The sequence below is a fragment of the Pseudochaenichthys georgianus genome, chromosome 23, assembly GCF_902827115.2.
Source record: "Pseudochaenichthys georgianus chromosome 23, fPseGeo1.2, whole genome shotgun sequence".
Classification (NCBI taxonomy): domain Eukaryota; kingdom Metazoa; phylum Chordata; class Actinopteri; order Perciformes; family Channichthyidae; genus Pseudochaenichthys; species Pseudochaenichthys georgianus.
This window is the reverse complement of record NC_047525.1, coordinates 813,653-841,000: the sequence shown is the minus strand read 5'-3', so window position 1 is coordinate 841,000 and position 27,348 is coordinate 813,653. Positions and strand designations below refer to the sequence as shown.

At 41.5% G+C, this 27,348-nt stretch overlaps 3 protein-coding genes across 5 annotated transcripts in view; 1 reads left to right on the top strand and 2 right to left on the bottom strand.

Moving 5' to 3' along the window:
* tmem94 (transmembrane protein 94) overlaps positions 1–7,885 on the bottom strand; it is a 47,072-nt gene extending 39,187 nt beyond the window's left edge. For both annotated transcript variants that reach the window (XM_034112579.1, XM_034112580.1), the window contains exons 1-2: positions 7,781–7,885; positions 5,734–6,099 (exon numbers count right to left, since the gene is read on the bottom strand). In XM_034112579.1, coding sequence (XP_033968470.1) covers positions 5,734–5,757 — 24 coding nt within the window. In that variant the 5' untranslated portion in view covers positions 5,758–6,099; positions 7,781–7,885. The remainder of the gene's footprint in view (positions 1–5,733; positions 6,100–7,780) is intronic.
* Positions 7,886–10,865: 2,980 nt separating this feature from the next.
* LOC117439253 (unconventional myosin-XV-like) overlaps positions 10,866–27,348 on the bottom strand; it is a 27,187-nt gene continuing 10,704 nt past the window's right edge. The window contains exons 10-11 of the mRNA XM_034075102.2: positions 12,600–12,740; positions 10,866–11,783 (exon numbers count right to left, since the gene is read on the bottom strand). Of these exons, the coding sequence (XP_033930993.1) occupies positions 11,697–11,783; positions 12,600–12,740 (228 nt within the window). The 3' untranslated portion in view covers positions 10,866–11,696. The remainder of the gene's footprint in view (positions 11,784–12,599; positions 12,741–27,348) is intronic.
* On the top strand, positions 20,949–27,343 carry LOC117439252 (sterile alpha motif domain-containing protein 3-like). 2 transcript variants are annotated; one of them, XM_034075100.2, is made up of 5 exons: positions 20,949–21,451; positions 23,020–23,976; positions 24,570–24,737; positions 24,903–24,998; positions 25,261–27,343. In XM_034075100.2, exons 2-5 carry the CDS (start codon positions 23,023–23,025, stop codon positions 25,576–25,578), a joined length of 1,536 nt encoding a protein of 511 aa, XP_033930991.1. In that variant the 5' UTR covers positions 20,949–21,451; positions 23,020–23,022; the 3' UTR covers positions 25,579–27,343. The 2 variants fall into 2 exon arrangements, with proteins under 2 accessions (XP_033930991.1, XP_033930990.1); XM_034075099.2 differs by having other exon boundaries at positions 20,949–21,456.

Here is a 27,348-nt window from a genome sequence, read left to right as displayed (position 1 = left end):
AACTTGGTTGAGACATGAAGAATATGTCAGCATAAATGAGGCCACTCCACCCAGCCATGTCAACACTCATATTGCTCGAGGCACGGGCCGAGGAGGTGGAGTTGCAGCAATCTTTGACTCAAGTTTACTTATCAATACTAAACCAAAATGTAATTATACCTCTTTTGAAAGCCTCGTTTTTAGTCTTACGCATCCGACCTGGAAAACTTTGCAGCCAATCTTATTTGTTACAGTGTATCGTGCACCAGGTCCTTATTCAGAATTCTTATCAGAATTCTCTGAGTTTTTATCCACTTTGGTTCTTAAAACAGACAAAGTAATTATCGTAGGTGACTTTAATATTCATGTTGACGATGATAAAAATAGCCTTACTGTTGCATTTAACTCTATATTAGATTCTGTTGGTTTCTGTCAGAGTGTAAATAAACCAACCCACTGTTATAATCACACTCTCGACCTTGTTCTGACTTATGGTATTTAAATTGAGCAACTATTAGTCGAACCGCATAATCCTGCTTTATCCGACCATTTCTTAGTAACTTTTGAAGTACTGTTACTAGACTACAAAGCATTAGTCAAAAGCTCTTGCAGCAGAAACCTATCTGTTAGTGCTATAGCCACATTTAAGGAAGAGATTCCACCAATACTTAACTGGATAGCATGTCTGCATGTAGGGGAGGAAACTTATACAAAATGTACACCACCCCAAATTGATCATGTTGTTGATAGTGCTATAGATGCGCTGCGAATAAAATTAGACTCTGTTGCTCCTTTGAAAAAGAAGAAAATAAAACAACATAGATTAGCTCCATGGCATAATGCCGAAACCCGCAAAATAAAGCAAAAGTCTAGACAACTTGAAAGGATATGGCGTTCCACTAAACTTGAAGAATCTCGTTTAATTTGGCATATTACTCTCAATGAATATAAGAAAGCACTGCGTAAAGCGAGAGCAGCCTACTACTCTTCATTAATAGATGAGAATAAGAATAATGCAAGATTTCTTTTCAGCACTGTAGCCAGGCTGACAGAGAGCCACAGCTCCATTGAGCCTTCTATTCCCTTAGCACTCAGTAGTAATGATTTTATGTGCTTTTTTAACGATAAAATTGTTACTCTTAGAAACAAAATTAATGACCTCTTGCCTTCGACCAGTATAGTGTTATCAACAGCTCCCGGAATCGTAAGTTCTAATATTACACTAGATAGTAAACTAGAATGCTTTTCAGCCATTAACCTTGAACAATTACATTCAATGATTCTCTCTTCTAAACCATCAACGTGTATGTTAGACCCAATTCCAACTAAGCTGTTGAAGGAAGTTTTTCCATTAATTAGCACTTCTTTATTAAATATTATGAATATGTCTTTATTATCAGGCTATGTTCCACAATCATTCAAAGTAGCAGTGATAAAACCGCTTCTTAAAAAGCACAACCTCGATCCAGAGGTTTTAGCCAACTATAGACCTATTTCTAATCTTCCGTTCCTCTCAAAAATTCTTGAGAAAGCGGTCGCAAAACAGTTGTGTGATTACTTAAAAAACAATGATTTATTTGAAGATTTTCAGTCTGGCTTTAGAACACATCATAGCACAGAGACAGCTCTGGTTAAAGTCACAAATGACATTCTAATAGCCTCAGACAAGGGACTTGTCTCTATTCTTGTTTTGCTCGATCTCAGTGCTGCATTTGATACTATCGACCATGATATCCTATTGCAAAGACTAGAGCACTTAGTTGGCATACAGGGAACTGCTTTAGGCTGGTTTAGGTCCTATCTATCTGAACGCTCTCAGTTTGTACGTGTTAACGATGAATCTTCCACGCAAACCAAAGTTAGCCATGGAGTGCCACAGGGCTCAGTGCTCGGACCTATTTTGTTCACATTATATATGCTTCCGTTAGGCAATATTATAAGGAATCATTCCGTAAACTTTCATTGTTATGCGGATGATACTCAACTATATTTATAAATCAAGCCTGATGAAATTAATCATCTAAATAAAATTCAAGACTGCCTTAAGGACTTAAAAACGTGGATGACCTTAAACTTTTTGATGTTAAACACGACCAAAACTGAAGTTATTGTACTTGGCCCGAAGAATCTACGAAACAAATTATCTAAAGACATACTAACTATGGATGGCATTAATTTGGCCTCCAGTGAGACTGTAAGGAATCTTGGTGTTATATTTGATCAGGATTTATCCTTTAACGCCCACATAAAATCAATTTCAAGGACCGCCTACTTCCATCTACGTAACATTGCAAAAATCAGGCATATCTTGCCTCAAAACGATGCAGAGAAACTAGTCCATGCATTTGTTACTTCTAGGCTGGATTATTGTAACTCTTTATTATCAGGGAGTACCAAGAAGTCAGTCAAGTCGCTTCAGCTGATTCAAAATGCTGCGGCTCGTGTACTAACCAGAGTTAGGAAAAGGGACCACATTACTCCTGTTCTGGCTGCCTTACACTGGCTCCCTATAGAACACAGGATAGAATTTAAAATTCTTCTTCTCGCCTACAAAGCCCTTAATGGGCAGGCGCCATCTTACCTTAAAGAACTCATTATACCCTACTGTCCTACTAGGGCATTGCGCTCCAAGAATGCAGGGTTGTTGGTTGTTCCTAGAGTCTCTAAAAGTACAATGGGAGCCAGAGCCTTTTCTTATCAAGCTCCACATTTGTGGAATCAGCTTCCAGTTTGTGTTCGGGCGGCAGACACCCTATCCGTTTTTAAGAGTGCGCTTAAGACCTTCCTTTTTGATAAAGCTTATAGTTAGGGCTGATTAGATTCAGCCCCTAGTTTTGCTGATATAGGCTTAGTTTGTCGGGGGACATCTTACTTCTTCCTTCTCTCTGTCTATACCCGTGTACACTCATGTTCCGATTAACCCAGCTTCCCCAAATGTCTTTCTTTTTGGTGTCTATATACGCTGGGATCCGGAGTCATGGATGATCCTGCGGTCCTGTGTCCTGGATCGCGAGCGCTGGATCTTGAGTCGTGGCTGTGGTCCTGGATCATAGGTCCTGGATGGATATCCTCGTGGATTCATCTTCCTATTATACACACATGCATTTCCAAACATTTGGACTACCTATGCTGCAAATGTATTATCTTTTCAATTTACACACGGCATCTATTGCACGTCTGTCCGTCCTGGGAGAGGGATCCCTCCTCTGTTGCTCTCCCTGAGGTTTCTCCCATTTTTCCCTTTAAACTGGGTTTTCTTTGGAAGTTTTTCCTTGTACGATGTGAGGGTCTAAGGACAGAGGGTGTCGTATTGTCATACTGATATTCTGTACACACTGTGAAGACCACTGAGACAAATGTAACATTTGTGATATTGGGCTATATAAATAAACATTGATTGATTGATTGATGTGAGAAAACGAGAAGCATGGCTGCAAGTGGGAGTGCAACTGCCGCTGCGCCTCGGCTTGTTGACAAAAAAGATGCCAGAAGCGAAATGTGGAAGTATTTGAGCTATATCTCTGACAGTGAGGGCAAGCCTACGGACACCACGAGGCCTGTCTGTGAGAAATGTTTTAGATCCCTACAAATCAAGGGAGCCAACACATCAGACTTGGCTAAGCACCCGGTTAGCGATTGTGATAGATAACATAATTACATCATGCTCAAGCCCATGCCCTCAAATCTAAGTCAAACAAGTGTAATTTATTTTGTGACAAACGAACGTTTTCGTAGTTTGACGAGGCAATTAATGGCAATGATAACTATCTAATATGGCTATCTTTTTAGCTAACTTACCAATGTGGCTAACATCTGCAATGTACATTTTGTCAATAATTATTTATATTACTGTACTATTACATGTTAATAAAATATAAAAAAAATTATATTTTATAAAACAAAAAAGTAGTTTGAGATGATGCTTAATTTTATTTAATACGAATTCTTGTCATTTATTTTGTTTATTGTTCTCATTGTTTAAAAGTTTGTGTTATGGTTCTGGTGTGAAATAAAGCACAATAATTACATTTAAGACTGTTTCCCTTTTTTTTAGAAAAGTATCGAAAAAGAATCGGAATCGCAATTCTTGACTTGGTATCGAAACCAAAATGCTGGTATCGTGACAACACTCCAGCACATAGGTGAGAACAGAGACAGAAGGGTGGCTTCATGCTTCTGACAGTAGTGTTGTGAGTGAGTGATTAGAACAGAACAGAGATAGAAGGGGTAGAAAGCTTTTCTCAGAGTCTGTTGAGCAGCACCTTTCTGTTCCTCCTGCTGCTTGTGAAACATCTCTGACTAACTGAACTGGTTGATCATTTGACCCTCAGGTGGGTTAACGCAAATGACTGAAAAGATCAAGAACAATGAAAAAATGAATATGGGAGAAGGTGAACTGACGCTGTGATTCACAGTGTAGACCAAAGAATGTAATACAAATCTGTGAGTCACCAGCTATTAAAGATAGCCATGATTTTAATCTAATTTTCCGAATATGTGTGTTATTGGTTAGGATAACACACTGCGCACAGCGAAGACACTCAGTCACATTCTAGACCAATACAGAAAACAACCAAACATGGTTGAAAAATGAAAAAGGTGAAATGAGCCAAACTATCCATGTAGACTCTGTGACAGTATGCTTTAGAATAAGTGCTGTTGGGATTATCTTGCAGCAACCTTCTGGAGGGGTGCTCTACGGGCCTGTGCAGTCTGCCAATCTTATAAAGCAACCATTGGCTTGATGCAGTGATTGTCAATGTGTGTGGAGGTAATGGTATGACAGGAGGTGGTGTTGAACTTGTGTAGCGAGAAGGAAATACTTTCCCATTTCTTCAAAGTCCAATAGGCAGACTGAAAAAAGACCTTCTCTAAAGTCTTGTATTGAACAAACTCTGACGGCCAAGGATCATTGGATGATTGACGTTCTTGCTCGCAAATGACTGAAACAATTGATTGGTTATCAGATTAATTGCTGATAATATTTCTGATTCAATTCATTAAAGGGTCCCTATTATGGGAATGTCCAGTTTCCATAAAAGGTATGTCGTGCCTCCACTGGGACACGTCTCCATGCTTTCATGTTCAAAAAGCTCTTTATTCTTCTCATCATCATCTTTTCACCCTCTGTCTGAAAGCAGAGCCCAGTCTGCTCTGATTGGTTAGCTGGTCAGCTCTGTTGTGATTGGTCAACCGCTTAGAGATGTCCCGCCCCTTAGCCTATCACAAACAATGTGTTGGAGCGCTAGCCAATTAAACGTGTGAGAGTTACATAGTGATGTCACTATTTAACGGAAGTAAACAAAGGAGTCCAATGAAGGCGTTTCAGGCAGGGGGAGTGTGTGGGAGAGAAACACAGGGGTCAGCCTCTGCAGAGCATGCTCAGATACCTGTCGAGCACACGAGAGGAAAGGGGAAACCCAACCAGCAGAATAGGGCCTCTACAATGTACCTATTGCTGCGGCTCTACTCTCATGATTGACAAAGCAGTTCTGAGACAGCCTTCTATCGCAGTCATTATCTATGGGGGCTTTAATACATGTAATTAACTGTTTACTGTTTACACATGCGCACTTTCAGTAATTAATTAGTTTCCCCCTGAGGAGCACAACAACAAAAAAGTGCAAAAGCATGATCCTATGATACACTGCAGCACAGCTCATTATTCTGAACGGACAGTCCCAGGGGCTCCATCTGCTCAGTAAACAACTCTGCAGCTCAGTGACAGAAAGCACAGGAACATAATCAACTCACCTTTTTCTTATCCTGCAGCTCCATGGCAACCACAGCCACTCAACATGCTCTTTAACCCGCCAGCAGCACCTGGCAGAGCCTGGTTAGTGGCGCTCGGAGGCTCTCCGCCCGCCCCGGCCTGTGGAAGCTGCAGATGGAGTAATTGAGATCTGACCGGAGGAAGATGGAGAAGACAGGCTGGTGCAGCCTCGGTCCCCCACCTGGCAACACCTCCTGCCCCGCCTCCTCTGCCAGTGTGACAGGAGGCAAGCCCACACCTGCAGGAGCCAGCAGAGAGGAGCAGGGAACTCTGGGATGTATGCTTCAAGGTTTAATTGTTGCTGAGGTGCAGCAAAGGGATCCTCCTCATAACATGCATGTAGAGCCCTGTTGATAAAAGAACACACATCTATTAAAAAGTAAGTCTAATGAAACTTACATTGTCCTACCTTGCATTGTAGAACAGGATCAACTAAGATTCTGAAGCACCGCCTGTGCACATGAGTTCAAGCTGCTCCGTTAGCTTTAATGCTGCAGGTAGAAACCCCAGGTGTTAGCATAATAGCTCTTTAAAAGCCAGACCTCGGCCCTGCATCTACTGACACCAGGCTCACAGCCCCACAAGCAGCTTCCTCCGGCACAAACACCCACTGAAATCCAGAGTCAGCAGTCTCCATTCACTGACACAGAGTGGACAGGGCTCAGCCAAACAGAAGAGAAAAGAGCCAGACACACTGAAAGGTGAGAGAGTGCACTATGTTAGACTGTTCCAGTTAGATTCAACTCAAACAGTCACTCGGACGAGTCGGTGGGCAGGTCATGCAACACAGCCCTAGGAAGCCACCAGTCTGTTGGTCTCCTGCTGTCATGTGTCTAAACCAATGTGTTCAGTGAAAAGGGCCAACCAAGGTCTGAACAGAAGCTTTAGTGACACGCTGACTGTTTGACAACAGACATTTCTATTTGGGATGCTTTTGATCTCAGGCTTAACTCTCACTTCATCTGAATAATCCAACTCCGATAACAGTGTAGTGCCAAAGCAGGTGTTTCCGGTTCTGGCAACAGATAGCTACTGCTCCCATTCCTGTTTACAACTGCTGCGAGTGAGTGACACAGTTCCAAACAGGTCTACTGCCACTAGCTGGGTTCATTTAGCCAGCTAATGTTAATCCTAGCTCACCGAGCATAGAGCAGAGAGACTTAGTTTGCCAGCCTACAAACCACTTACACATACACTTACAATTAACGTGCTGAAATGAAATGTAGAAACTTCTAATACGTATTTGACATCCACTCTTAATGATTAGCTGACTTCAGACAACTAAGACAACATGTAAATGTCCGATACGAATTTAAATATATTATATCCAGGCATCAGACTACAATTACTGACTATGGAAAAAGCAACACCCACTTCCTATTGTGTGACATTTTAAATGTTTGTAATAGTTATAGCTAATTTACTGATTGTATTATACATGCTATATCATTATTGAGTTATTGTTGTAAATGCTTAAAACTTCCATTCCAATTTGAGGGTTGGTAGCTGCTCCTCAGTGAAATTGTAAGCGTTTCCTATTTCAAAATAGTACCATAAACTATCTTAAAAGATCAGAGCGGTGCCCCCTCTTGCTTCAGCCAATCGGTGGAGTATAGCGCCGTCAAACTACCACATACTATTCCTTCTTCATTACATTTTAATTAAAATGCTCACATAACGATTGTGGGCAATTTCACAAAGAGCAGCACAACGATCATTACCTCACAGGTGGAACATGATAGCTCGTGCTGCTCGGTGTAACGTCTTCGAGCCTGCACGTTGTCCTTAAATGACATAATTTCGTCTGACATGTTTTTAAGAGGGGGAACAGTGCTAACATATTCAGCGTAAAAGATTTAACGTATACTTTATAAAGAATGGCTAGCATTAGGGCTAACGTCCTCTCCCTTGATGTCAAAGGCATAATGCTAACAGAGGAGAGGCTTCGACCTAACTACACTTACACTTTTGCAATATTCGCTACAAAGACACAGCCCGTCGATTAACAATATGAGACTGCGAGCTCACCTTGTACATTTCCAGTCCTTATTGATATTCTTTTTAAATTGTGTGTTTTCTTTCCTATATAAATACAATGCTGAGCCTCTACTGTACAGCAGCAGCCATGTTGGGGAGCGCTCTGCCTGGAAGAATGAATAGTGTGTTGTTATTGGACGGCGGAAGATTACTCTGTCCACTGATTGGCTGGAGCAAGAGTTAGTTAAGATAGTTTATGGTACTATTTTGAAATAGGAAACCTCAAACCTTTACTGAAGAGAATCTACCAATTCATTTCCCTCAAAGTCTTAGGCATTTACGACAATATAACAATAATGATATAATATGTGTAATGAAATCCGTAAATTAGCTATAACTGTAACACATATTTAAGGTGTCACAAAAGTCTGTCGGTATGGTTGTTAGTCAGCTTTTTATATTAGGACTAGAAGAAATGGATACAATAATTTGTAACACTCTGTATTTGTACTAAATTGAAACATTATTCCAAGACTCAAAGTATATATGTCATGGTGTACAGTACTACATTATTATATTGCTAATTTTTGGCAAAGTATGGGTCTGAATACTTTCCCCACCATTTCATAAATGAATACAAGCAGGAACGGAAAAGAGCATACATTAATGTATACTAGACTGACATCATGCATATTTTAACCAGCTGCATTACTCTTTGACAGCAAGTTAAAATGCACTAGTGACTAGTCAATCCCAAGTCAAACAACAGTAAAATATAATATCTAATCTTAAAGTCAAACCTGTTTTTGTGTTTGACTGTTAGTGTTCCGTCTATGTGATATTCCATATTCTATAGCCTATTGTGATTTCACTTTTAACTTTACATAATGAGATATTGAATTTCGAACTGTATAAAGTATATTTAGACTATGGTATTTCTACCTTTGCTTAAGTAAAAGATCTGAACACCACTGCTAATAAGGTGTAGGATATAAGCCAAGGAACATAATGAATGACTAAAGCCATTGGCTACAGTTTAGCATTGTCTTGCAACTTGGTTTTGATTGTGGTAGTGTTGACTCTACATACACACAAACACATTATGGATTATAGGGTACATAAACAAGTGTCCCAACCACATCTACCCATAATAACATTTAATGAATAATGAAAATGGTACATTTCGTAAACTTTAAGGTTTACTTTTGGTAAATCTTTAGAATACGACCCATTCATTGTTATTCTTTATAACTTGCAGTTTTTTATGTATGTATTGATACAGTGGTCTGCAACGGTAGGTACGATAGAACATGATGTACAGTTAGAGAAAGAGGAGAAAACTATTTGGGAACTGAATGTATGCTGCTGATCATTTATGAGGTATAACAAGGTACAACATGACCTATTGAACAATATTTTGGGAGCAGTTTTACAAAAGGTATATTGAAGAACTGTAAGTACTGTGTCCCATAGTGTTACAGGGTACGTGAGAGTGGCCATACACTCAGAGCTTCACCCTCAGCTGAGGGAGGCTTTGTTTGGTGCAGCTGTGGTTGACAGTCGAGATAGATTATCTTGACATTTATCCTGTGATTTAGTCAAAACGTCTGCTCAGTTGGATTGTTCTTTTCTGGAGTATGGATAAAAAGGATGTGTTGAATTTGAACATGAAAACATGACCTATCGTTTGTTGTGTTATTTTAATTTTGAGATGGCAGAATGAATATTGATATTTTACGTCTACACTGGGACAGGACATCAAATCATCAAAACCTGCCTCCGCTGTGAGATGGAAACTTTTAAAAAAGCATTCTACTTCCTGTACTCCATAACAACAACAACTCCATGACATCTCCCTGCGTAACAACCACAATTGTCAGTTTCCTGTATTGGGTTTGTTAAGATTGTACATGTGTTTATTACAATCACACTACATATTATTACTTGCACAACCTGTGTGTTCATTTGAATCATAAGAGAATAATAACTCAGATCTGTGGATATATGTAACAAGGCTTTTAGTGTACTTCAGAGTCTCTGTGTTAAGGGGTGGGGCTGTACAAGGGTGCTCTACAAAAGGAACAATGATAAGGTTACTGTGCAACTACTAAACACAGGAGAGCCCATAACACGAGTCAGCTTACCTTTTTCTGTGTGATAACGATCAACGTCTCATAAGAACGAGGTGTGTGTGTGTCATCGGTGCAGGTGAAGGATAAGAGAGGATAGGAAATGACCATGGGAGAAGGCATGAAACCTTGTTTGCTGCTACAGTCAGTCTGTGATGGTTCAAAGTCTATGCGTGGAACTGCTTTCTTATGATCACCCTGTTTTATTCCAGACCAATCAGAGACTCTCAGTGATCCCATCCCAAACTATAAGGATGCGGATCCTGAGAGGTTTAACAACTCACAGCAGCAGAGTATCATTTAGTTGTTTGCATTCTGATTCCACACATAGTTCAGATCTGTATTATTGTCTGCTGATCTGAAGAATAAAAACACTTAGTACACAAATCGTTAGTGGCAGCTGAACAGTGGGCAGGGAGACATTATTTTAACCTCAAACTGATATATTCACTGTTGGCTTTAAATAAGAGGAGAGGAGGAGATGAAAAACCTCCTGAAGCATGAACTTTGAAGGACTCCTAACAAGGAGAACAGCTCCCACGATCCCACTGCTTCAGAATGCCTTTTGGACTCCTCTTTGTTTTACTTGAGAGACCCCTAGTGACAGAATAGTGTGTGTTTAAATGATGGCGCATGACACCATGCTCAAAGAGAAAGGTACCGCTTCACTCAGAAAAGGGAAATGTATTCGCTTTCAACACTCGAAAATTACATAAAGTCATACAGAGGTTTCCATTAACCTGTAGGCCTACTTGTGTTATGACCAATTTCATATGGTCAGTGAGGCTGGTGGTGCAGGAAGGAGTCCTCACACTGGGAAGTGAGTTGGCAGTTCCCTTGTCACAAAGTCAGGGATGTTCTGAACGTGTTTAGGTTAGATGCCTGAAATCAGATCTGTGGTCAACACGAGCTGTAGAGATGTTTGCTTTAGGACACACATCAGTACATACCCCACTGGGGAAGGTCTGAAGCTTCTGTGTGTCTTACAACAAATGAAAACAAGTGACTTGAATTCATCAACAAATATCTTTAATGCTCAAAAATATTCACTTATCATTGCAACATTAACTTCTTACAAGAATTAACAAACTTTACATTTCAAAAATTATGTTATGGAATATTTATGCACAAAATAAGTATTTTTAAGGCATTGTTTAATCATACAATAAATTACTTGAATCCCTCCTGCATTCCCATACAGTATGTTCTTTGATCCGAGTCCGTGTGTGTGTGTGTGTGTGTGTGTGTGTGTGTGTGTGTGTGTGTGTGTGTGTGTGTGTGTGTGTGTGTGTGTGTGTGTGTGTGTGTGTGTGTGTGTGTGTGTGTGTGTGTGTGTCCATATTCATGTCTCAAGCCCATTTCATCAATGACACAAATGAAGTCACACAGACACAAATATATAAATTAACAAAAAAAGGTAATCACAAAAGTTACAGAAGTGAGTGATTAACAAAAACTCAATACCGTGTGTGTGTGTGTGTGTGTGTGTGTGTGTGTGTGTGTGTGTGTGTGTGTGTGTGTCCTAGCATTAATATCCTTGTGGGGACCTACATCTGTTTACACAGTCACGTGTGAGGACATAAGGGAGGTCCCCATGAGGGGAATCATTAATTTTAGGGTAAAGACTTGGTTAGGGTTAGGGTTAGGGTTAGGGTTAGGCATGTGTTGGTTATGGTTAAGGTTAGGATAAGTCTCCAGGAAATGCATGTAAGTCAATGTAATGTCCCCTGAAGTGATGTATACATGGTGTGTGTGTGTGTGTGTGTGTGTGTGTGTGTGTGTGTGTGTGTGTGTGTGTGTGTGTGTGTGTGTGTGTGTGTGTGTGTGTGTGTGTCCATCTACTGGCGGCTTGAGATGGAGCTGGAGACGGCTGGTCGGATCAACTCTTCCATTATCTGAGCAAGGATGTGGCACAACTCCTTAGCCTGAAATGGAGATGAACAGATTACATCTTGAGGGTAATTTCTAATATGGCTGTTTCCAACGACCGTATGCTTACAAAATTATAACAAATGCGAAATTCACTCTTAAAGCCCTCTAAATAGAAAAGTGTTCACATTATAAGCGCTGCCACAGACTGGGATTGCACATTTGAGAAAGGTGACACGATGAAATGTTATGTTATACAAACTTTACAATAACAGACAGTGTAGGTCAGAATTCTCTATACATATTTAAGGGACTTTCGCTTCATTGGCATTTAGGGAATGTCATGGGGTTCTTCTTTTTGTAACTCTACTTTGACTCAATCATAATATTTTTTATGAGCAAAACATAATTTGTACTATATCAAAACGTTAATATGTTCAATAGCTATTTAAATGCTGCTCCTGATTTGTAGCCATGGATGAGTACTTATTGGTTTTTATTACCAATGTCTGCTTTTTCTCTATATTTACATCTTTATTATTGTTTGCCTATTTTACCCGCTATGTCACTTTCGCTGTAAAGCTGCGGCACTAATAAAGGAATTATGATTATGATTATTTCTTTGACAGAAAGATTGGGAAATGTACTTTTTTGTCACAAAATAAATTGGTCAAATTCATAGATGTGTTGTTGTTCTGTGAAGGTTGAAAAATATGCAAAGACATACGATGTTGGTATTTGATCCAAAGAGCAAGGCAAGATGCTAAGTTTGAATTTGTTAAAGAGATCTGTTAAACATGTGTGTATTTCTTAAAAATAAAAATGACTTTATGAAATCTACTCAACATGGAGTCACAGGCAGCTGTCAGTACCTGTTTGAGATGAATGGTGACTCTTTTGGGTCGCCCCGGATTGCCATAACTGATGTCCACAGCTGGCACTTTGCCGTGTTTCTTGGGGCGGACTGTGAGCATGGACTGCACGTCTGCCAGAGGAATCTGAAACACACGCTTCTGCAGAAGAAAGACACACCAATCATCAGATTCTACAGGACTTTATCAATATGTAGTACTTGTTCACATTATATATGCTTCCGTTAGGCAATATTATAAGGAATCATTCCGTAAACTTTCACTGTTATGCGGATGATACTCAACTATATTTATCAATCAAGCCTGATGAAATGAATCATCTAAATAAAATTCAAGACTGCCTCAAGGACTTAAAAACGTGGTGACCTTAAACTTTTTGATGTTAAACACGACCAAAACTGAAGTTATTGTACTTGGCCCGAAGAATCTACGAAACAAATTATCTAAAGACATACTAACTATGGATGGCATTAATTTGGCCTCCAGTGAGACTGTAAGGAATCTTGGTGTTATATTTGATCAGGATTTATCCTTTAACGCCCACATAAAATCAATTTCAAGGACCGCCTACTTCCATCTACGTAACATTGCAAACATCAGGCATATCTTGCCTCAAAACGATGCAGAGAAACTAGTCCATGCATTTGTTACTTCTAGGCTGGATTATTGTAACTCTTTATTATCAGGGAGTACCAAGAAGTCAATCAAGTCGCTTCAGCTGATTCAAAATGCTGCAGCTCGTGTACTAACCAGAGTTAGGAAAAGGGACCACATGACTCCTGTTCTGGCTGCCTTACACTGGCTCCCTATAGAACACAGGATAGAATTTAAAATTCTTCTTCTTGCCTACAAAGCCCTTAATGGACAGGCGCCATCTTACCTTAAAGAACTCATTATACCCTACTGTCCTACTAGGGCATTGCGCTCCAAGAATGCAGGGTTGTTGGTTGTTCCTAGAGTCTCTAAAAGTACAACGGGAGCCAGAGCCTTTTCTCATCAAGCTCCACATTTGTGGAATCAGCTTCCAGTTTGTGTTCGGGCGGCAGACACCCTATCCGTTTCTAAGAGTGCGCTTAAGACCTTCCTTTTTGATGAAGCTTATAGTTAGGGCTGATTAGATTCAGCCCCTAGTTTTGCTGATATCGGCTTAGTTTGTCGGGGGACATCTTCCTTCTTCCTTCTCTCTGTCTCTACCTGTGTCCTCTCATGGGGACATCTTCCTTCTTCCTTCTCTCTGTCTCTACCTGTGTCCTCTCATGTTCCCATTAACCCAGCTTCCCCACATGTCTTTCTTTTTGGTGTCTATATACGCCGGGACCCGGAGTCATGGATGATCCTGCGGTCCTGCCTGACTCTCATCACACTGCTTCCCTGATGGCTCCCACAGGATTGTTGACATCCTCGTGGATTCATCTTCCTATTATACACACATGCATTTCCAAACATCTGGACTACCTATGTTGCAAATGTATTATCTTTTCAATTTACACACGGCATCTATTGCACGTCTGTCCGTCCTGGGAGAGGGATCCCTCCTCTGCTGCTCTCCCTGAGGTTTCTCCATGTTCCCTTAAACTGGGGGTTTTCTCCGGAAGTGTTTCCTTGTACGATGTGAGGGTCTAAGGACAGAGGGTCTAAGGACAGAGGGTCTAAGGATAGAGGGTCTAAGGACAGAGGGTGTCGTATTGTCATACTGATATTTTGTACAAACTGTGAAGTCCACTGAGACAAATGTAACATTTGTGATATTGGGCTATATAAATAAACATTCATTCATTCATACTTTTTTCTATAAAAATAAACTGAATCCCATTGAAAAGGGACAACAAATGTTGGATAATTCTGAAATAGAAAGAATAGTGCAAGGAAGTATGGCAATACAGTAAAAGAAAGACGTCTAGATTTCCTTTTGTGAAATCTCAGTCCCATAATAACAATCTCAGTCACAAGTTAAACATATTAAATATTGAGGACATAACAATAACAATTTATAGGATTTTTTTTACACACAGACATTGAAGCAATGGTCAGAGCAGTGGTTCCCAAACGTTTCCTTTGGGAACCACTGGGTTAGAGTGTTTTAGTGGGATGGCAACTCACTGTAAGACCGTAAAAGTTAACGAAAACGGGTTATCTAACTATTTTTTTCTTATTCCCGCAGGCAAAGTATCAACGAAGCTTACATTATACAAATGTAGTGCAATATTAGCTTCTGGTGATCAGCAGCCCTATGAGCTCATTCTCAGTGTATCATCAGGAATACAGAGAGACACACACATAATTTAAATAAGAGTTTTTAAATTCAATTATTGGTTAAGAATAAACATCTTAAAGTAAATACCAATAAACAACAGTCCTTAACCCTGTAAGGCCCCCGGTTGTAATTTTACAACATTACTTTAAAGAGCCTGTGACACCATCCCAACAACTGTTGTGCAATGAAATATTGGGCTACTAGTCATCTCGAACCGTCAGTTTAAAAAAGAAAAAGCGATACCGTTCCGTTAAATATCAATCATTTCGAACATCGCGGGGAAATTCCTTCACTCATTTTGAAGTTTTGGGGGAAGCCGGAAGTGACGTCAATGCGGGAACGCTTCGAGAGCCAAACACGGACAAAGTGTGTTGTCATGCGTAGAAATGGTGAATTACTGAGATTAGGCACGTTAATAACGTTTTAATGAAGTTGACTACAGTATATTCATATTTGTCAGTGCTTTCATGTCAATTCGGCGACATAAACATAAATGATCGTGGTGAAGATGATGATTACATTAGGATTAAAAATCGGGAGTGAGAGCTGCTGAATTTCCTCCCGTCGGATGTGATATAAAAACAATTATTTTTGTGGTTGTAAACTCAAGTGGATGAAACTACATTTATTAGTGCTTTCATGTCAATTCGGCGAACATATGATACATTAAATGATCGTTTGTTTGAGCCGGTCTGCATTTCCTGATGAGAAAACAAACCGATGCTTTTTGTAGTTGTAGTACACCAACGTGGATTAAACGTGTGTTTTTTTTACCACAATGTTGGGGAAATTAATGGATAAAATGCACGGATTATTATTATTATTCCCACTCCGATCGGGACACTAGGTCCACCGCTTCCCCGCAGCGAGGCTCCCCCCGTTGACAGTTTACGTGGGCTGGGTGCAGTGGCGGACTGGCCATCGGGACGAATCCCGATGGGCCGGTACCGAAGTGGGCCGGTCGGATAAGTCACTAGCACATCCCCCATAGGCGGCGCGTGAGGCTCAGGTTTGAGAAGGCTAAATAACTTCTTTTACCTGACGCTGCCCGCCTCCGGCGTCTATAGAAAAGAGATCCACTCAGTGTGCGGAGTTTAAATCTCTCAAGTCATATTACAGGATAAAGGAAATACAGTTTAAACTGCCGTATGCAGAGAAGACGCCGACGTGTCGCACTTATCATTCATATTACATCATCAATCAGTCGATCATCGATCATATAATATCATAATATCATACATTTCCTTATCTGAGTCAGCTTCTCCAGCCTCACCTGGCCGTGCAACACTCACAGTGTCACAGACTGGATGCAGAAGTATTATTTAACACATTATGTTGACGAAACACTCGAGTCAAATGTAATTAAAGTCAGATCCACGCGTGTCTTAGACGTGAACGCGCTCTCAGCTGGAGAGAGAAACCCTGGCTTGATTTACCGAGTTGATAACCAGCGTCGTAGGACCACTTAGCGAGATCTCGTTTGTTAGTTTGTTGTTGTTGTTAGTTTGTTACTCAAACATATCCAGGGTCTGTTGAACTGGCTTCGTAGTACAGGGCACAGGTGGCTAGCAGCGCTAAGGTCAAAGACACAGACATTATACATTATATTTGTATTTTACCAGGATGCAGTGACACAAATATTTACATATTTACATTTACTATCTACAGTACAGCAGCCGCCGCCCCTGACATCCCCACTCCCCCCGTTGACAATTTACTAGCGGTACCGAAGTGGGCCGGTCGAGAGTCCCGGGATGATTTTTAGTCCCAGTCCACCACTGGTTACATGACCGTATGATCGCCCATATTGACGCACCTAATTCCTAAACTTCTAACAGATACAACATAAACCGATCCTTCAGCCTCATATGAGCTCTCAGACACGTTCAACATTAACCTGTCATCGCTGTCTGAGCGTGCTGCTGTGTGCGCCGTCGTGCGTTTACATCTGACTGTATATATATAAAGGTTTACATGCAGATGCTGGGATCCTGGACGGTGCAGCTGGAGCGCTGTGCCCGCAATGACGTCACCCATCATTTGGCGGGACTTGAAGAATCCGCGAGAAGATCCAGAAAATTGTCAACATTGAAGGATTAATGGTTATCAAAGTACAAATATCCAAAATCAGTTCAGTAACGGTTTTCAAGGGGACAATATTTACTCAAATTGATGGGTTTGGATGATGGGGGGAAAACCGTGTCACAGGCTCTTTAAGCTATCCTAAAAAAGTCAGTAAATGTTTTGGTTTATTAAAAGACTACATTTACATAGTCAAAAGGTCTATTGGGTAGTAAATGTAAATGTGTTATAGGTCCTGCCCTCTGGCCATACACTCACACAACCAGGGGCGCCGCCAGGGATTTTGGGCCCCATGAAAATACATCACATTGGCCCCACCACCAGGCACAGGCCACGCCAACCAAGCACAATTGCTGTAACCACACCTCCAGAACCCAACCCACTCATTTATGCTTTAAATAACTCTACCTGTACAGGCTTGCATCTATCTTGTAGTCCAATACTAACCGCACAATATTTACTGACACTGAGCTGTGAAAATATAACACTTATGGGGGGACAGGGCTGCTAAGTATAGAGATGGATCTTTTGGTCCTGGCACCAGGGGGAGGGACAACTGATTTAGTATGAATAGCTGCTAAAAATCTACCTGCATTTGTTAAACGTCAGCTAAAAGAGGAGTGAAATGAAAAACCTGTATAGATAGGTATAGATAACAGTACTTAATGTCAGCTTAGTAAAAAACATAATTATTATTTACAATGGACTAAGCGTAGCTAACAGACACATTTCCACCACTCATAGACCACACCCACCTTTTCTTTTGAAAAACTGGGTGACATACTGTCGCCCTTTAGTCCCTCTCTCTTGTCTTTCTCTCCTTTCTTTTCTCTTTTGAAAGCCTGACTTTGTGAGTCGTTGAGACATGGTTCACACGTAAGTACTAGCATCCCTGCTCCTAACATGCTCTCACTCTCTGCTAGAAAGTGACGGCGGTGCTGCACCGCGTTTGGAGGCAGGACCAAACCATTACATGTAAATAGAAGGGGGTGTACAGAGGCTTTGGATATTTAACTTTTGGAAGAAAATAAGTGAAATGAATTATAAGTTTAGTGAGTATATTATCAACATAACGTTCTATTAATGTTAATTATTGATGAATGATGAAAGATTACTTACATTTTTTTTTCTTAATGTTCTAAAATAGTTTGGGCCCCCGTGGTGAGGGTATTTGGGGAGGCCAATAGGGTGGCCAGGATTCAGCTGGGGGTGGCCGTGGCCACTCCCAGCCACCCCCCAGCTCCGCCACTGCACCCAGCGGATTCCAACCAAAAACCCAGCGTTTACCAGTGGCTGGGATTTTAAAGCCTTCCCACTATTTCCTGAGAGGGCATTGCCAGATTTCCCCATATTATATTATTAAGCAATATCATACATTAACCCTATTATAGCAGATGCCACATTGAATGGATGAACACATTTATGGATCAATAATTACAACGGAGTATTTAAAAATATAAGTTGTAAAAATACTTATATGTATTTAATACTAATAACATAATGATTCATTTTATTTTCAGATGATAATACTTTTCACTTGGGCAATTGACCATTTTGAATGCAGGACATTTACTTCAAATACATATTTTTACCTAGGTAAATAATCTGAATACTTTTTCCACCTCTGAGTTTGGACCCCGTCACTGTTTTTAAAACTTTAATTAAATGTTTGCTATTTCCAGAGACCCTTTCAGAACACTGCTGGAGAACAGAGAGGGGATGGGAGAGTTTTGTCACATTCCAATAGGCCATTACTAGATTTGAAACAAAGAGAGTCACAGCCCTGCGTTGATCACCTTAAAGTGGACCTATCATGCTATATTTGAATAATATATTGTAGGGCCATACCTATATAAAACATGTCTGCGAAGTTTTTTTTCAAAATACCAAACAGATCATGCATTTTAACCATGCCTAATTTTGCTCTATTTGCCCTTTTTTTAGCCCTGTTTTTGCAAGGGCTGAATCTGAGAAGTCTTCTTCACTGCTTTTGTGGCAGACTACAGCGCCACTTACAGGCCTGGCATATGTACTACAGCGTCTCCAGCACTTTCGAACGGCAATGGCCGTGGCTGTCTCCTCCTGATAGGTGGAGAGTTGCCCATATAGGCGGAGCTCCTCGTTCCTGACGTCAGAGAATTTTCAAATCTGTATCAGTCTGTATCAGATCCGTTGCAGCCCCATTTTTAGAGATTTGGGTATGGAGGAAAAGAGAGAGGGTTGTGTTTTCTGACACTTCGTGAGTTCCCTGACACACCGGGGACACATATTCATGTATAAAAGACGTACAAAAGTGCATTTTGCATGATAGGTCCACTTTAAGGGAGCTGTCGGGGGTGGGGGGTGGTGAACGGTACATGGTCAATGTTTGTTTAAAAATGTTTGCAGTCGCGAAAGCTCTAAGCCAATTGGACATGGACAAAAAAAAGGATCAGTCTATTGCGGCTTTCACACCAGCGCTTTTCCCTTTCTAGCTCCGAGCGGGAGCTTTTCTGATTCAGCTCCGGTTTCCCTTTTCAGCTCCCGCTCTGTTCACACCGCCCACTGGCGCCCCAGAGCTGCCCCTGCTGCGTCATGACGTCACCGTTTACATCGCTGATTTGCTCCCCAACCGCAGCCATTACGGCGCTCACAACAACAACAACAACAACGGGGATCTGCGTCGGGTCGATGATCGTGTTGCTTTTAATCACACGAAGCCAGAATAAATTGAATAACGACTTCTCCAACCTTATGCTTTGCTCCAGAGTGCCGTGGTTCATTGTTTATTAAATGTGTTTCTGCAGCATTTACCGACCGCTGCAGTGCTGCTCTTCCACGGGAGTTTATTCTCCCGTTAGCTCCCGGTTAGCTCGCACTGCAGCGGCCGCTCTAAAGTATTCACTGTCCGACTCACACAAGCAGCTGATGCATATCCCCAGTTCCCTTAGCCTAAGTGAATGTGTGTCAGTCTGAATTGACACTGTTTGGTATCACAACGCTGTTATGAAAGTTTCTCTGGTATAAAACGGGTGATGTTGGCATAGCAACCGAAGCTAAAATGACTACTTGCATCCGATAGCTGCAATAATACAAAACAACACGTCTGCCTCTCTCCACAATGATCGATAACAGCGAACGGATGGTCAAAGTAAGGCACAAATAAACAGAATCACACGAAGCCTGGTTAGTGTTGCCTGACTTTATAAAGTGTGTTTATAGGCACTACTGCTTGTAGGCAGGCATAACAGTCGACCCATGTTCAGGGGAGGTGGGTTTAGTTTCCTGCACGCCTCGACGTAAGAGAGACGTAAGCGACGCCACCTTTTAGCTCCGAAGCTCTTGCCTCTAGAGTCTAGACCGACAATTTTTTGGAGCTGGAAGTGAACCCGATTCCGGAGCTAAGAGCTATCAAGATGCTGATTAGACAGCATGATTATTGCACAGGTGTGCCTTAGGCTGGCCACAATAAAAGGCCACTCTGAAACGTGCATTTTTGCTTTATTGGGGGGGGGTCTGGGGGGTCCGAAAACCAGTCAGTATCTGGTGTGAGGGGTAGGGTTAGGGTTAGGGTAATGTTGTGAATCGAGTGGCCCATGGTGGTGGTGGGGTTATGGAATGGGCAGGCGTATGTTATGGACGACGAACACAGGCCACTCGAGTTATTGTTATTACAACGTGACTTCACTATTATTTAACAACTCTTTTTATTGGGTTCTTTTATTTGGGGTTAAGTACATTGTCAGAATAAGTAAGAAATGGATTTAACTTCTGTTAGACAGCTATCATACTGAATACATATTTACTGTGAATGTGTGCAAAAATGTATGGCATATAGCTGTCTAACAGAAGTTAAATTCATTTCTCACTTATTCTGACAATGTACTTAACCCCAAATAAAAGAACCCAATAAAAAGAGTTGTTAAATAATAGTGAAGTCACGTTGTAATAACAATAACTCATCCCTCTCGAGTTTTCCTTTTGAGCTTCGCCAAAAGCCACTGTGTCAATATTGTCCTACTTGGGTTGCCGTCCGGAGTTGTCCAATATGGCCGACCATCTCGCACATGCGCACTGCAGATCGGGCAGAGCTGCAGATCGGGTAGTGACAGTTGTTCCTAAGCTAAAGGAGGTTATAAAGGAAGTTTGAAACCTCCTTTCCTATCATGTAGAGAATTCGAACGGCACTTATCATGGCTGCCACTGAGGGACTTCCGGGTAATTTCACTCGGTTAGGAAGGTTCCTAAGCTAAATGGACTATTCGACTGCAGCCCTCATAGAATGAACGAGGCCCCGCCTCCAACGCTGTATCCAGTTCTCTTAATACATCCATGTGTTCTACTGCATGTAAACAACTCGGATATATTTGGAAGTTAAAGCCGAAAACGGACGTATTCCTCCTCTGGGGAAATCGCAGAGGGACCAGTAGTGAAGGTATTGGAGGTTAAACGTGCAGATTTCTTCTCAAATTTTAAGAGAACTTTCCCCAGTCTTGGTCGCCGTAATATTGATGCTCTCTTTGGCCGCGCTACTCTGGTGAGGTACGTATTGTCTTTACACCGTATTTGTTCATTTCGGCATCAATTGCATTTAGTGTGGTACGGTGTGTTATTATGGGCATGTTTGATTTGAGCTTTTGTTAGCAACATTATATAGATTTTTGTATTATAATTACATTATATATATACTTTTGAATACGGCAGACAAGCAGGCTTTTCCTTAGGAGGCCGTTGTATTATGTTGGGACATAGTTGAGACTTCATAGACAAACTTAACAATGCTGCTACTCAGGTTCACTTCCACAAACATACTACTCTCGCTCGCTCTGCACATGCACGCGCCACACACCTACCCCCCTCTCTCTTAAAGGGATAGTCGACCTTACTCTGTATCAACCTACTATCATATCAAAGGTGATTGATACGTGCAAGACAGTGTGTTTATATGGTTCTAAGTTATATCTCAAAGTAGAACGTTTGTGTCGCAACACTTCTGTGGTACATTTCGATTGAAAATCGGCGGCTTTGTTTTTATTGCCATGCATGTCTGGGCATGTTTTAGTAACTCAGAGAAGCACAGAGGTTTCACGTTCATTTCATGCAATAGCGTTGGTACCATGCATTCTGCATTTCTGTAACGCAAGCTCACTTTAAATGTAGGCTTGTAATCAGTGCGGAAAATACCATGTCACAGCAAAGCACCAGTAGCTGTCCCGGGTCTTAGTATGTTAACCTGACTTTCATACAGTTAATAAAGGGTCACTTAAAACAATCAATCAAGTTCATTTTCAGAAGTTATTTCATTCATAATCCTGAGAGTTTAGTAGTAGTCTTCCAGCTATATTTTGTTAAGTCATATAATCCTGTTTCAAATTGTTTAGAATTTAGCAAAGGTTGCCTAATGCAGCTCGGCATCAGCAGTCAGCTCCCCTTTAGTCACATGTCCTTGATGCTCTTTACCTGTTCACTTTTCAAGATGGGGAATGGGCTAGAAAAGTCCACTTTGCTGAGGTTGTTACCACTTGTGGTAGGAAGTAAAGTCTCTGAAGGAGATGAAGCATGGGCCATATTAAAAGACCTTAAAGAAATTGTGCAGCTGGTGTTGTCGACATATTTCACAGAGGAATCTATCCAGTACATGCAGACTAAAATAAGTGATCACAGACAGTCTTCAATCTGTCTTCCCAGACTTCAAGCTCAGAGTGTTGGTACCGTAAGCATTTAAGGCCATTTGAGCTATCCTCACACAACTTTTCTGTGCATCCGCTGTCCGAGCTAAATGACACATTAAGTATCACAGCATACAATATGGATGGACATTTCAAGTTGACAATAAATATTTATTTCCACCAGAGACTTGCAGGAATACATGTTTCTAGAAGTGGGGACATACTGTATGTGTCACCACCACCCACCAAGCCTAGGAAGACTATGACTTAATGATTGTTTTGTTTTTTGCGCACAGTTTTCATTGGAGTTGAATGATACTTAATCCAAACTAATCCAGTTCTTCATTCAAAACTGAACTCTAGAGACTGCCTGACTTTTGTGTTGCCAAACTGAATGTTCCTCATATTGCCTCTTTTCTATTTTTTTTAATAACAGGAAATGGCAGCTCAAAACTACATACTTCATGTCCATACCTCAATGGACATCATCAGGAAGATGACTTTATCTTCAAGTCCAGAATCTGTGGATGAGCTAAAAACCATGATAAAAGAAAAGTTTAAGCTAGACTTTGACTTTAACTTATCATACCAAGATCCAGACTTTGACGGGAGGTTATGTTCCCTTGTAGACATCGAGGAGCTTCCACTAAAGGCTGTGTTGCTAGTTACGAAGTCTGAGAGTGATGCCAGTTCCGAAGCATCAGAGGACACAACAATATTGCCCCATGACATAACTCCAGAGCGGGCAGAGGGATGGCCTGCTGTGTTTCCAGTGCCCACTTTTGCCTTGCAGATAGAACTCCTACTCAATGAGGGAAATCGTACACATGAGAGAACAGAGAAAACTCTAAAGCTTTCCCGGGGTCAAAAGCACATCATCCTTGAGAACCTTGCAACCAAAATGCATAGCTTCAAGGCATACCCCAATGATAAGGAGGTTTCAATTGTAGCAGAAGCACTGGTCACTAAGCATCCTTGTCTAAAAGAGCCAGGGTCTCAGACAGGATGGTGCGGCTGGAGAAATAGTCTGAAGTTTAAGATGGGGAACTTCCGCACAAAGTTAAGTCGAGCAGGATTTCACGAGGTAGCTGTCAATTCTGGGAAGAGGAGTAGAAACAATCCAGACAAACAAGCTCCCCACTGTAACATCAAAAGACCAAAGAGGGCCGAGGTGAACTTCTTGCCTAATTTCCCACTCGGTGAAGATGGTACAAGCCTTGAGCGATTGAGACTCCAACTGGTAGAGGAAGTTAAGATGAGAGACAAAAACCTTCCCCTGATTGCAAAGTTAATGCAGACTACCTTTGCCCTGCGGCGCAATGAGGTCATCAATGACGAGCTACCCGTTGGCCAGATCCTGGAACGCTGGCCTGCTTTGAAAATAGAGTCACAGGTGAACATCTTTGACTTATTACACATGTTTCATTATTGTGTGTGCCTTTGTCTTTGATAACTTTGACAGGCTTACTCAGATGTATCATGTTGTTACAGTCTGCTTTCTCACTCACCTATTTTCTGCATTAACATTCCTCAGTCACCTGGTAGTCACACCCTGTCTCTCTCTCACTATGTTACACCCATCAGCTCACCACTTCACTTTCACCTCAGTGCCAGATCGTACTTTGCAGCATGCCAGTCTTTCCCGCATTATCCTCCAGATTGCTCTCCCGGTTTCGACCCTGCCTGTCCCTGACCAGCCTGCCTCGTCTGCTCCCTGACCCGTTCTGTACCTGCGACTCCCGTCCTGCTTTCTCCTGGAACCCTCGCCTGTCCCCGACCAGCCCTTTGCCTCCTATCTGCCGTGTTGTCTCCTACCAGCCTATTGCCTTCAATAAAGCTGGTTACCGACTATCCCTGGTTTCCCGTGTTCTGCATTTTGGTCCTCAGCTCGTTTGTGACACATGTTACGTTTCTGTTCATCTCGGCTGTCTTCAGTCTGCATATGCATTGTACTGGGACTTAAATAGTCCTTTTATATATTTGCAGATTTGTGCCGAGTTTCAGAGGATTGCAAACATCAACCTGAAGAAGCACTTCTATGCCGAGTTGGATCGGCATGCCCCCCGTCTTCAGAGCCTGTTCAGAAAGAAAGCTGCACGCAAAGGGAAAGTAGCTGAAGGTCTGGATCAGCGATTCAGCTCTTATGACCTCCAGGTGAGTCGGTTAGGCCTCTTTGTGTTTGATCATTATATAAGAGTGGATTCTCTTTGTCAAGTGCTCATCTCTTCAGTCATGGAAGGGCCCTTGTTGTGATGTAAGCTGTTGTGCTGCTATGCTGTTTAGCATCCAAAGTAAAACAGAGATGTTCTCCCCCCCCAGGAACAAGGCGACGTCCATGTCCTCCGTGCTGCTGTCCTCCGGGCTCTGCCTGCATATCTGCACGAGGACGACTCCAGGTTTCTGAAGTCATGGCATGTAAGTCAGCTTAATAACGGTTTCAAATGTATGTGACAGATGATCACGAAATACAGTTATTCTTGTTACATTGTTTCAGTAGCTCGAGCGCAGGAAGTATTTACATTTGGATAGTGAAAGGTTATAATAAATTAAGAATTTAGTTTGGAAAAGAATGAACAGTCCTGGTGTCATCAAAGATTGATTCTGTCAAGTCAGGGGAAACAGGTTGTAGAGATAGCTATGGCCATTTAGGGTAACATGTCCCTGTTCTTGTCCCCAGGTGGCGCAGTCCGATGAACCGGACATTGACGACATGGCCGTTGGACTTCTCTTGATCAGTGCCAAGTCAGAGAATAGCACGCTCTGCTGCCCAGAGAGGATCGCTGTGGTACTGGAGGGGAGCAGAGTGTTCGAGCTCCCCAGGTTGGCTGAGGCATTCATCCTGCTTTATGCACTGATCTATGCCCTGAATCTAAGGTACCCAAAAGACTTGGCCAACACCTTTGACTTCACCCAGAAAGTCTTGATGGGCCAGGACGATCGGAAGCTGAGGCCAAGAGTGTTGAGCCTTAAGAATGTCCTGTTGGCAGCGCAGTGATCTCTCTATGAACAGGCACCACATACCGTAGAGCACTGTATTGTATATCTGTTTATTTTACAACAAAGTCTTTTGAATGTTTCAATATTCAACTTGAAGTTTGAATTTGTTACTGTTTAACTTGAAGGAGTGTTTGTAGATGTGTAAATGGTATGGACAACATGTCCCCATACGTTGGTTTATATTTCTATATGTTGCTGTTCTTTATGGTTCATGTGGTAAACTGAGCAGCCTTTATGGTCCATGTGGTAAACTGAGCAGCCTTTATGGTCCATGTGGTAAACTGAGCAGCCTTTATGGTCCATGTGGTAAACTGAGCAGCCTTTATGGTCCATGTGGTAAACTGAGCAGCCTTTATGGTCCATGTGGTAAACTGAGCAGCCTTTATGGTCCATGTGGTAAACTGAGCAGCCTTTATGGTCCATGTGGTAAACTGAGCAGCCTTTATGGTCCATGTGGTAAACTGAGCAGCCTTTATGGTCCATGTGGTAAACTGAGCAGCCTTTATGGTCCATGTGGTAAACTGAGCAGCCTTTAAGGTCCATGTGGTAAACTGAGCAGCCTTTATGGTCCATGTGGTAAACTGAGCAGCCTTTATGGTCCATGTGGTAAACTGAGCAGCCTTTATGGTCCATGTGGTAAACTGAGCAGCCTTTATGGTCCATGTGGTAAACTGAGCAGCCTTTAAGGTCCATGTGGTAAACTGAGCAGCCTTTATGGTCCATGTGGTAAACTGAGCAGCCTTTATGGTCCATGTGGTAAACTGAGCAGCCTTTATGGTCCATGTGGTAAACTGAGCAGCAGAACGGTTCCGGGTCACATGGTGTTTGCCTCATGCAAGTGATGGCTCAAAAAGTGGCTCTGGACATTTCTCAAGGCCTGTTTTTAAGGTGTTTCGTTTTTAAAAGTGAACTATTTGTCAAACAATACATATTCTTGTTTGGTAAATAGTTTATGGTTATTTAATAAAACAGTGACTTGTATATAAATTGTCTGTGTTAAAGGTTTTCTTTCTTATTTACTCAAAATGAGTAAATAAGACATTTACTTGTCAAGGATCTTACGGCCATTCAAAACCTGGAAAAGTCATGGAAATTCAAAATGCAAATTCCAGGCCCTGGAAAAGTTATGGAAAACAATATTATTCCCAAAGTTTTGGAAAAGTCATACCCATATTTAGCTAATCGCCGAAATAGTAATACTATAATGATAATACATACTGTATGGTTTAGTAATGAAACGTAAAATGGCATTTAACTGACGAGGTGTTTTGCTGGTGAGAGATTTGAGTTGCTTTAGCGCAGTGTTTCTCAAACTTTTTCATACCAAGGACACTTAACCAATAAATAAACACTCGCGGACCACCTAACTCCACAAATATCAAAAAACACATCGTTTTTCTAGAACAGATTACAAATCGCCTGAAAATGGTACAAACAAGTGGCAACATGTGTGACGAAGGTGTTGTGCTGGGCTATTTCATGCAATCGAAAGTGAAACTTAACCTTGCTCCATTGCGGAGATATTCCCGCGAGAGTGCGGAAAACTTAAATTGATTAATTAATTTAAAATGTGAAATGTTACCCATATACTCACGGACCACTAGGGGGCGCTCACGGACCACCAGTGGTCCGCGGACCACACTTTGAGAAGCACTGCTTTAGCGTGTAGGAGCTAGTAAGCCTATTTGATTTGTTTTAGATAGGCACAACATGTTTCATATGCAGACCTTATTTTCCTGTTCCATGTTCAAATAAACCATTTTCAGTG

Bases quoted from the DNA above. Each gene is read 5' to 3' on its own strand.
- LOC117439252 (XM_034075100.2), top strand. From the start codon at position 23,023: ATGGCAGCTCAAAACTACATACTTCATGTCCATACCTCAATGGACATC. The intron at 24,738-24,902 runs GTGAGTCGGTTA...CTCCCCCCCCAG, and splicing joins TCAGCTCTTATGACCTCCAG to GAACAAGGCGACGTCCATGT. The intron at 24,999-25,260 runs GTAAGTCAGCTT...TCTTGTCCCCAG, and splicing joins GGTTTCTGAAGTCATGGCAT to GTGGCGCAGTCCGATGAACC.